This window comes from Centrocercus urophasianus, unplaced genomic scaffold (genome assembly GCF_019232065.1).
Source record: "Centrocercus urophasianus isolate 14NV4802_14NV808 unplaced genomic scaffold, USGS_Curo_1.0 seq_24, whole genome shotgun sequence".
Taxonomy (NCBI): domain Eukaryota; kingdom Metazoa; phylum Chordata; class Aves; order Galliformes; family Phasianidae; genus Centrocercus; species Centrocercus urophasianus.
Window position 1 is genome coordinate 4,256,490 of NW_024884800.1, and position 11,740 is coordinate 4,268,229.

At 41.3% G+C, this 11,740-nt stretch overlaps 1 protein-coding gene across 1 annotated transcript in view; it reads left to right on the top strand.

Annotated features, from left to right (window-relative positions):
- The first annotated feature begins 7,943 nt into the window (after nt 1–7,943).
- BRS3 (bombesin receptor subtype 3) overlaps nt 7,944–11,740 on the top strand; it is a 4,432-nt gene continuing 635 nt past the window's right edge. Inside the window, exons 1-2 of the mRNA XM_042825353.1 lie at nt 7,944–8,374; nt 10,902–11,253. Coding sequence (XP_042681287.1) covers nt 7,944–8,374; nt 10,902–11,253 — 783 coding nt within the window. The remainder of the gene's footprint in view (nt 8,375–10,901; nt 11,254–11,740) is intronic.

Consider the following 11,740-nt stretch of genomic DNA (forward strand, 5'->3'; position numbering starts at 1 on the left):
TTGGGGTGGCACTACTGACTGCATAGAGTTTGGTCCCCCTGTGCTTCTGAGATTGGCCATCATGGTACAAAGACTGACAATTCTCTTTTATTTGTTATTATCACTCCTCATGGCTTGTCCTTTTGTATTACGTTGTACACGATCCTATCATCCCTCTGCTCCCTTCATCCTCAGAATCTAATACCCAGCATATTGAGTTTCAAGTCATATTTATGAGCCCATTAGCTGGCTGTCTCTGGAACAGATGGTTAGACTCCTCAAGCAGAATCTTTCCTTACTTCTTCAAAATGGATTTTGATCAACTTCTGCATTAAGAAATTGGACTTGGTTTTCCAAGGTGTTCCTGTCAACTGTATGTCTTTGTTTTCAGCAGTGCTGGCACTGCCACCTGGGATTTAGAACTCTCAAAGATGATTAGATGCCTGCTTACTGGTTTGACAGCATTGCCTTGTACCTTCAAATGGAATCTGGAATCAAGAACAACAGAAATTCCTACTTGTAATGGGTATTCATGTGCATGATAAAGGTATCCTCTCCTACAAAAAAAATAAAATACAAACAATAACAGCCTCCTGAATCCAGCAGGAGGTAAAGTCTATTTCATAGCATCACAACGGTGCAGCGCTACAGGTTGGAACAAAACTGCTTGGCATTTACTCCTGGTATCGACTTCTGCCTTTGTTTGTGACTCAAGTGCAGCTCACACATCTCTGCAGAGTCCTTTCAGTACCTGCAGTAGGAGCTGGGTCAGGTCTGTGGCCATGAAAGATGATCACAGCAGTAGAAAGAAGAAATACACCATCCTGAGGCCTGGGCTCTCCCCTCTTGCTGAAGAAGGTCTTTATTTCAAAGAGTGTGCCTGAAGCACTAATTTCCTGCATAACCAAATCCCAGTTTCAGTTTTGAATGCCCTTCTCCGTATCATTCAAGTGAAGATTTTATTTTTTATAATTGTTAATATAGTAAAATACTAACAGGTACTAGTGGCAGAGAAGAAGAAGCATAATGGAACAACATCTCAGAGCTGATATGTATGACAGCAAAAACAAAAGGTTCTTTCATTCTGTGAATAGCTCCCACACAGCAATTAGTGGAAAAGATGAATATTTCAATGTACAGCAGCTACAGCCAACCCACTTGAAATCAGAAAGACCACTTTCAGATCCTTGGCATTCCGGAGAAACATTGGCATTAAAAACAGGCAAATCAGTTCCACCTAGCACCCACTTGTTTGTCACTTAAAATTGTATTCAACAAGGAAAAAAAAAAACTAGAAAATTAGAATGAAATACAGTTGAAGATGCTGGTCAATTGAACTGTGATCCTCTGCAAACTCACTGCTCCACAGCCCGCTGCTGACCGCAATGCATGTGCCACCATGGGCTGGCCAGTGAGGGTTATGGTGGGTGGATCTCAGGGGAACGGGAACTTCAGCTCTTCCTGAGCCCCCACATGTTGACCTGCCTTTGTGGTGGTATCCCCAAGCCTGATGGGAATGGACAGCCTGACCCTGTTCCTTTCTCTACCACCCTCACTGTTCTCTGTGCAGCTAATTCTTCTCGTATATACTTCATAGGACAGAACAGAATAGGCTTAAATTTGGATGAGACATTAGGTAATGATTTCTAATTTTAAGGACCAGTAAGTCTGGGATAAGTGGTTTAGAGCACATGAAATTGCCATCATTGCAGGTCTTAAAAGCACACACAGTACGGTACTAAGTCAAGTATCTGCCAGAGCTGGTGAAAGCAGGCTTGATTTTGCCTTAGAGCAAAAGACAGACTGGAAGAGCTGCAGAAGGTCCTGCTAACTCTGCTTTCAGTCATTCTAACTTAAAATAAAATGGCAGCCAAAGAGAATCTATGTGAAAACAATGTGAGCCTGGCCTTGTCTGCATAACTATCACTGCTTTCTTTCATTTTCTAAAGCTTTTGCTCAACAATGGCTGGGGTCCTTGGGACATTGCTGGGAATGCTGGTGGATTGGTGAGGCTTCCTGTGGAGCTGTGCTGGTGGGAAGAGGAGCAAGCAGTGCGGCACAGAGCTGGCTCAGTTCTCAACTGGCACTGTTGATTTTCTCTTTTCTATTTGGAAAGTGAAATCTGGAAGTAAATTTTTAAAAACCTGTCAACTCGCTCATGGGAAATGCAAAGCGCTGTTTGTTCTAGGAGGGCGGTTAGCTCACTTCCACTCTCCATCATGTGCCTAATAGCTTTTCCAACTAAACAGGATATCATTTATGTTTCAAGCATGGCATTGTTTAGGTTGTCAGCCAGAATGGAGATGTATAATTTTCGCTGGGCTGAAATAATATCTTCTGCACTGTCACCATTACATTCGCTCTTCTCCAATGTATCAGTGCTGACATTCTGTCACAGAATTGTGCGCTGATGTTTTTTGCAGAGAGAGGACACGTACAAAGGCAAATCTGATGGGAAATTGCCATGCACTTCTGATTCACATCCTGAGGATTTCAGGTGACAGGAATGTTCCCACAGCTCTGGATGGGAGAGGAGCTGCTGGTGTACACTGCGTTGCCATTCTGACGGTGCCAGTGCTCTCTGCTCACTATCCAAGAAAGCAACAATCTGAAAACTCCTTTCATGTCTAAGTCATTCTCAGTTATTCCTAAATTGCTTATTTTGAGCCATAGGGGCACCAGAAAATGCAAAACGTCTGCTCTATTTTAAGCTGATGAAAGATCTGAAAGTTTACCTATGCACAAAAGCAATTATTTGGTGTCAGATCTCAGTGGGTTGCTAACAGTGTGGGTAAAGCAAACAAAAAATGATAGTAAAACCTTCAGAAAGCCTTACTCCTGTTTAGAACACCGCAAACCCCACCATACAGCTCAGCCAAGGACAGCTGCCCAAAGCTGCCTTCTGCCTCAGTGCATTTACAGCATGCTGATAACCATCAGATGGATAAATATCACACAGGGTGACAGCTGAGGGTCAGTAAAGTTGTTTACATTTTCTTCTGGCAGTTTATAAATCACATACAGTAATGACTGGCATCTCAGGTACATTTATGCTCAAAATGTAAAACTCTTTCTAAATTTAGAAGGTGGTTATTATTATGAGGACGCTGTAAGAATTGTCATTACAGGAAAGGAACTGAGATTAGAAGTCAAAATACCAGGAAGATAATTACCCACTGCATAATACTCTGTGCTTTTAATTATCAGAAAGTATTCCTCATGTAATGGCACTCTGATGGTTTTAGATCACGTGTATCACTGAGTGTTCCAAGGATGCCCAACAGAACTACGCTTGCTGTATTATTTCATTCCTGGATTGTTCCCATCACAGAAGAAATTCAAGGATGCATCTTATTTTTTCTTTTTCTCTCTTGCCTGATAAATGACAGCAGTATTTCACCAATCATTCTCACACTGAAGCTGATAGAGGAAACTCTTGGAATGGGATGCAAGAGTGGGGAGAGTGGGATGGAAGCTGTTTGGAACCATTGATCAGCAAGATCGCATCATAGTCAGGCTGAGTCCCACTGTGCTGAACACTCTGGATTTAGACTTTGTAACAAAATTGGAAGCTATTTTCTTAGGTTTTCACCAACAAGATACCACTGAAGTCAATGACCCATATATTGGTGAATAATATCAGATTGACAGATATTGAAACCAAGCTCCTGTGCTCACGACTGAAGAAATACAGTACAAGCAGTGCCTTCTGCATCATCCCTCCCCATTTCCTGATACTTGGTAGCTCAGAAATTAATGTCTGAAGAAATGGGGAGAAAATGTTCTCTATGTTTAAGGAGGGATTCAGAGGTAGCACATGGAAATGATTCATTCCAGACAGAACAGAACCGGAAAGGGCCCTGGATTTGCTGGTAATTTACTCTAAATGTGGATGACTGTCTCTGACAGCAGAGCTCATCTGGGTGTGCATTCACTCCTTCCCACTAAATACTTGTCTTCCTGAAAATGGAAAAATGGATTGAAGAAGTCACACTGCCTGTGAAATTACTATCGGATACAAACTTCATTGACCTCAGCTGTGAGACTCTTTGTCTCCTCAACTTGCCATTACGTGGCAAGCTATTGACAATTTCTATTTGAAGAGAAGGTACCGAAGGTTCAGTTCAGAAACAAAGCACACTCTCATCCCTGCCAGACTGCTGTTCCTATAGCAGGTGCTCCTTTCCCAACACACAGGTGATGCTCAAAACGAGAGGAGGAGGAGTTAAGGTCATGAAAGTATTGCATTGCTCTTCAGTCAGATAGACACTGTTCTCTGTGAAAGCAACAGCAAAACACGATGGAAGAAAACTATATTTCAGATAACTCTGGTTACAGCTGCAGATTCTGGCTTCATTGCTGGAGCTGCTGATGGAGGAGAAAAATTCATTTATGTCAACAGCAGGCAAACTGTAAGAAAGGTTATTGAGAGACGCAGAACTGGAGGGAATAGATGTAGATGGAGCTGGGCACTGCTAAGGATGGACAAGCGGCTGGCAATCACGCTCATCTGGAATAGAGCTCTTAATCTGAGATACACCTTTTTAAGAAAGGAAGCCACAGCAGTCTACCAAAACTGAAGACTGGCTCCACATGCCAGGACAGACAAGCTGCTCTGTATCTCTCTATTGTTAATACCCCAAGAACATAAACACCAGTTTGCTCCATGGATAGGCAGCAAGATAAGTCAGCCAGCGATAAAGAGATGGCAAAGCTGCTGGGAGTGACCAGTAAAGCAAGGGTCAAAAACGCATTTGAGACAGAAATAAAAAATTAAGTCAATTAAATAGCTCTATGAAGCAGTGATACAAATAAAACAGAAGAGGTTGGCTGATGGAGCTGTAGTCTTCTCTGTATCAATCCTGAATTCCTACTGCTCCAGCTATGAAGCAGTTTGACATATTTGAGTAAATAACAATCAACTCTGCACGACCAGTGCACGCTGAAATAATGAAAATGTGCTGCACGGGATAATTACAACGTTAGCAAGTCAATTTATTTAATAGGAGTGAAGATTTTGGCTGCGTTCTCCGTATTTTGGGATGGTGCAGAGCAAATGATTCTGAAAGAGATTTTTCTGAGTGGGTGACACTACACAGCACATGGTAATGACTTTAAGTCAGCAGTCACACTGCATTAAAACAGAAAATTTGCATTAAAAAGTACAGCTGAATGATGCACTCTTGAGTGCTTTATTCGCACAATTTTGCAGCACAGAGTTCAGGAGGAGCAATCCTGCTCTGTGAAGCACAGCACTTCAAACAGTGCTCCGAATTACCCCACTTGCTTTTCTCTTTACACAGAGCTCTAAGGTAACACCTTGGAGTTGTTTACTCTTTGTAATAACAATGCCATTCTTTTCCTTTCTAGATGAATATTCAATTCAAATCTGAAAGCCACTGGAATCTGAGCTAAGAATGCAGTGTGTTTCCCCCTGCCTGGTTTGCACCCATGAAACCAATGAAAGCACACAGAAATTCATGAAATAAACATTGGAGTTCTCCCATCATAGACTGTGTATTTAATGCTTACTGCCCACCGTTCCATTTTCCTGGATTTCCTTCGGTCCAAAGAACATTATTTTGTGTGTGTTTCAAAATAATATTTTGCACCTCCTAACAATCAACTAAGGAACATCTCACACTCTATAAAAAGAACCTGGCCCCAGCAAAATCCCACAGTACTATCAGCTCTGTAGGAAGAGCTGTCAGAAAGAAAAGAGCTTCTGTCTGCCATATTCCATCAAGAAGGAAGTAAGTTGGGGAAAATACAATCTTTCAACAGAAAGGAAAGCTAAGCAGAATTTCTCACTGCTGGGAAGTTGGTGAGAAATAGGTATTGTGCCCTGATAGAGAGAGGGCAGGAAAATGTGCTCCCAGGTAGGACAGGCTCACACAGTGTGAAGCACCAGCCTGAGCACATAGTTCATGTAGTATATATAATTAATATAGGTTCACATATTTAATTCGGGTCCAGTTCTGGATAAACAGTGCACAAAATACCAGCAGTAAACAGGATTTTAAGCCCTTGCTCCTTTCTGGAATTGCTTTCCTGTACAAAATGAAAGAACAGATTCAACTGGACCTCAGATCCCATGTTGTCAGCCCATTTCTGATGGATCTGAGAGCCCTGGGACTGCCCAAGGTTGGGATCTATGCTGCCAACTGAGCTTTTTTGCACCAACCAACCCCTTGTGCAAATCAAGACAAGTATAGAGTTTCTTTCAGCTCAATCCCAGCTTTAGCTAAACACCTGACGTCTCACTCAGATGCTGCCCTTGAGAGCTCAACACTTGGTGGATAGCAATTAGTTCCTAATGTTTGCTGATACTCTGCTTCACCTACACAGGAAACCTAAACATTTTATATAAGTATCTGACACTAAGCTGTCACAATCTGCTTTAGATGCTGAACTCTGTATTAAATATAATGCACAGTACTGTGCTGGTGTAGGTGGACAACATAATCAGACATCTTCAAAGGCACCTAAATCTGTGAGCAACCTACGTACTGTGCCTGTATAAAGGGACGTACTATGGTTGATCGTGACAAGAACTCCTCTTCTAAAAGCACTTGCAAAAACATATCTTTAACCCCCACATCCCTTCTATATCAGTGACTCCTTCTTCCACCTGGCCATAGCATGGGTCTGCTTTCCACAGCATCTGCACAGCATTGCTATGGGATTAGGAGAATGGGAATTAGAGGAATTTTTTTTTTTTCTCTAAATGAAACAAGCTTAATTTGCGTGTGTGTGCAGCTAAAGATAAAGGGCCAGAAGACTGCTTTACTGATTTGAGCAGATGATGTTTTCCACTCCAACGTCTCAGCTGAAGAACAGTCTGGAGGAAAAAACACTCCTAAAACAAGCTACTGATCTTCATCTTCAAGACATAAAACTCAGCCCGTTGACATCCTTTCCTATTTCATTATTTAGAAATAAGCCTTCTTAATTTCTGGAGATTTAATCCAATAGGTCCCATTCCATCCCCTTAGTTTACAGTATAGTTAATCAGAGGTTTGTCACAGAGCAGTTTCAGACCTGACTGTTGATTTATTTAAAGATAAATCATACTAACAAGAGTGAGACAGCAGCATGAAAAGTGATTTTTCTCTCAACAGACTTGAATCATCAGTTGTACCATTCAAAGCCTCTAAATAGGACGACTACAGCAACACAGTAGCAGGCTTCTGCACTGCAGCTGTCTGTAAGCCTGCTCAAACAGCAGCGTAAATCATGGCTTTGTTGTCAACTGGACAGTTTCAAGGGACAAACATGAACTTCCATGTAAGTGCCAGCAGGGTTATGGATATTGCCTTTTGGAAAGTCACTGCATTTCAGTGATGGAAACACCATCAGAGCACAGACAGGCATGGGCTGTCTCTAAGGTTTTTTTAAACAAATCCTATCTATAATTTGAGATATTTCTTTATCTGCCATCAGGAGACTGTAGAGCTTTATGTTAAATCAATATATTCTGTGCTTACCTGTACGATTCAGAAAACTATGTCAAGTTTTCATTTTATTTCCTTTCCAGAACATTTTGAAAAATATGAATAAAGATTTGCCAGGCTGTTTCGGAATCCTTCTGCATGCTAGATACAGTAACTGTAATACAATACTTAGTTGCCAGGTACCTCCCAGAAAAAGACACAATTTCTGCTGGGATCTTTAAAGAAACCCTCTTAGTCTTCTTTCCTCCTCCCTCCCTGCTTCACTAGCTGAAAAGCCAATAAAAAAATTCTCCACCTCCTACACAGTTCGGAAGAAGATCTGCGTGCATTTATCCTAGGCACGTTTGGAGACCCAGAAGGGGATGAAGGTAGTTAACGTGCAATGGGAATCTTCACTTCAGGCACTAACCTCTACCTTTGTGCTGACTTTGCTGATACGCTGCAAGCTAAATATTAGACAATTTTTTGTTCAAATTAAGTCCAGCCTGAGAAGAAGAGATGGTTGAAGAAATGTCTCAAGCATACTCACATCCACCTAATCAGACGTTGTGTGCAGATACAAATGGTACAGAACTGAAATCAATCATAGAGAATGAAACAACAAATGAAAAATGGACCGAAGATTCCTTTCCAGGATTAGAAATACTGTGCACAATTTATGTTACATATGCTGTGATCATTTCAGTGGGTCTCCTTGGAAATGCTATACTCATCAAAGTCTTTTTCAAGATTAAATCAATGCAGACAGTTCCAAATATCTTCATCACCAGCTTGGCATTTGGAGACCTGCTGCTTTTATTAACTTGCGTGCCTGTAGATGCAACACGGTACATTGTGGATACCTGGATCTTCGGGAGAATCGGGTGCAAGCTGCTGTCTTTCATCCAGTTAACATCAGTTGGAGTGTCAGTGTTCACACTGACTGTTCTCAGTGCTGACAGGTGGGTCTGATGCATCTGATTTGCCTCAGGTGTGAAGTTAGGAATGAATAAAAGAGCAGAAATGATTGTTTAGCTCAGTATTAAGTGGCATATTGTGACTCTCCCATTTAACTTAAAAATGTGTTAGAAAAATTGGAGCAGTTCTTTTTAATGGAGTGAAGTGAGAAAAAGTCCATAAGTCTTCTGACCTTTTATTAGCTTGAAGTACAGTATGATTTTTTTTCTCTGTTGCACGGAAGAAGTAAATTGTTTAAGGCAGGGAAAAGACAGTATATTGGTGCTATCTAGTGGTGCTCTAAAATAGTCAATGAAGATGAAAAACTGAACTGAAAAAATGGAGTGGAAATCCTTTGTCTTACTGTCTGCACTCAGTGAGGCTCTAAACTCTTACAGCTGAAAGGTCTGACGTGTGGCACAGAAAGCCAAAAGGAAACTCACTGCAGACTGTGAGACAAACTACTTTCCTGACTCTCCTGACTTCATGGCTACAGCAATGCTACAGTAATTTTCAGCATGGTGAGTGCTTAGTGTGAGATAACACACCACAACTCAAGTGTTTTCTCTGCTTTGTGCTCACAGCTTTTATATTTCTTCCTTTATATACTTCAGCACAGATGTTCTGAAGTTAAATTCAGGTTACAAATGAAGCACTGTTGGTAGAGATCGGTGCTCCCATCTGACTTGTGTCAGGACATGCTGAATAATCTGTTTAAAGTGCACCTCCTTTCTGAACGAACAATAATATGAATGAGATTTCAGTCCAATGAGCACGAGCTGATTATTTTATTAGTTAATATTAAGTATTCAGTATTTCAGTATTAGCAAAGAAAAGATTCTCATTTTGTGTGCCAGCAGTAAAGGATTGTATGTAACAGCAAGTAGCTCACGTGTGCAGACATTAAATCCCAAGCAATGCTACTGCTACTGTGCTCTGACAACAACATCAGCCAACGTAACACTGGCTGTATTGGGACAGACTAAGGGTCATGTGGGCCAGTACTCAGAGTCCAGCAGTGGAATACAAGGACAAGAAAAGACAGGGAGAATGAGAACACGGTGATGATACAGCACGGCACCAATTCCCTAGGCCTCCAGATGACCTCCAGAGCAGATGTAGTTTGTCTGCTTTGTAACCTCAATGGACGTCTCTTCTTCGCCCTTGCTCAGTGTCTTCCTGAATTTGTTTAGCTTTGCACAATGCTTTGCACTGACTCTTCCTTTCATTCTCTCTTTTTGTTTTTGTTTTGTTTTGTTTTTAATGTGGCTTCACTTGATAGCCCCGACTCTTGTTCCGAAAGACTCAACAACTCATATCAGTCCTCTCCAGGCCATCCATTTTATGTTCCATCCTTAGTATGTTTTTCTGAGATAAGGTGTGCAGAACAGCAAATGGTATCCATGAGTTGCCTGAACCAGAGATACAGGGAACTGCACAATATCTCTTTTTTTCTTGCCATTGCTTTCCTAACAGTTCCTAATATTTAGATGAATATCAAGCTGATGTTTTCACTGAACTATCTATCACAGTTCCAAGGTCTTAGTCCCGCACGAAGTCAGCTTGGCATCCATCACCAGGGCCCTCACTTCCATATTTGATTCTTCATAGTAGCTGTTGTGAAAGTACTCCACAAATGTTTCCACAGGATAACTATACGGAAAACTTACTTAGTTCAGAACATGAATCCTGTACATGATCAGGCTCCAATAGGCTAAAAGACCTTAAGGTCAATAAAAATTATGTTTATATGATAAATGAGAGTCCAGCATGCAGTTTTCTATTTAAACTTGCCTAGAGGAGAAAGAGAAAATCAGCTTCAGCTTGTGCAAAATGGTACAACTATGCTGTCTTGCTCTCTGGATCTTTTTCATATCTCCTTTCATACCATCTGCTGGCCCCCTGTAAGGCCCCCTCTGTCTTCTGTCTTCTCTTTCTGTCTTCTGTCTTCCTTTCCACACTGATTTTCACACATCCGTAGATTCACCCAAAGTTCCTCAAATGTGTGACTCAGTCCACATGTGGCTGAATCACAGGCCGTGTATCACCAGCAGTATTTGCTCATGTTTTATAAATGTGAATGAACACCTGAGCATTGCTTTGAGTAAGATCACTACACTCACTGGGGTCTTTCTTATGAACACTGAGGAGAACAACAGCACACGTGCTTGGTTTCAAGTATTTATAAACCGGTTCTCAAACCAGTTCCCTCATTGAACTTTCGGTGCGGTGCCACGAAAATAGGAGAGATGATCGTGAAAATAGGAGAGAGGATTCCTTTTACTGATTCTAATCTGAACAGTAGAAGGCACCTTTACTTAGGAAGGCTTTGATGACGAGTTCTGCCAGCCAACTCATTAAAACAACACATTCAAAATCAACCTTTGCATTTCCATCTGAATCATCATGTTCCATTTCCAAGACGATTCTTACAACTTCAGCCAAAACAGAGATGCTGTTATCTGCAGTGAGTGTGCATGATCGGAGCTGGCACTACTACTGTACTCTGACAACGGCGTTGGTTGCTTCTAGGTACAGAGCCATTGTTAAGCCCCTGGAGCTGCAGACCTCGGACGCGCTCCTGAAGACCTGCTGTAAAGCTGGCTGTGTGTGGATTGTCTCCATGGTATTTGCTATCCCCGAGGCTGTGTTTTCAGATCTGTACTCTTTCAGCAATCCGGAGAAAAATGTAACTTTTGAGGCATGTGCTCCCTACCCCGTATCTGAGAAGATACTGCAGGAAGTGCATTCCTTGATTTGCTTCCTTGTGTTCTACATTGTGCCACTGGCTGTTATTTCTGTCTATTATTTTCTTATCGCCAGGACTTTATACAAAAGTACATTCAACATGCCAGCAGAAGAACACGGTCATGCCCGTAAGCAGGTAAGTTATGATCAAGCACTAAAGTGTCAGTTTTTCCGGAATCTAACACGCTGATTGAACTCTTCATTCCTAAGTGCAAAGCCTTTTCCTGATAGCATGCACAAACAGATGAGTAAAATTCTCCATAAACCCATATTAGCAATTCAAATTCAGCTGTGTGCTTACGCACACGCTTATGACTCATAAACTCAATTGTGAGTGTACATGGCTTCCTAACGAGAAATAGAGTTTGCTTTGCTTTATTATGATCCTATAAAACTCGGGAGTTAATGATGTTGAATTCTAAGCTGTAAGACCTCATCCTTGTTACCTGACACGTCAAGCATTGTGCTTTCAAACCCTACATTAGATAAGATTCCCATGTGCTTAATAACGGAAAGCGAATGTGCTCCACGCTGGAAAGACTTCCTTTAAAAATAATAAAATATAATTATTTTCTGTTTTTCTTCTTCTTCTTTTTTTTTTTTTTTTTTTTTTTTTTTTTTTT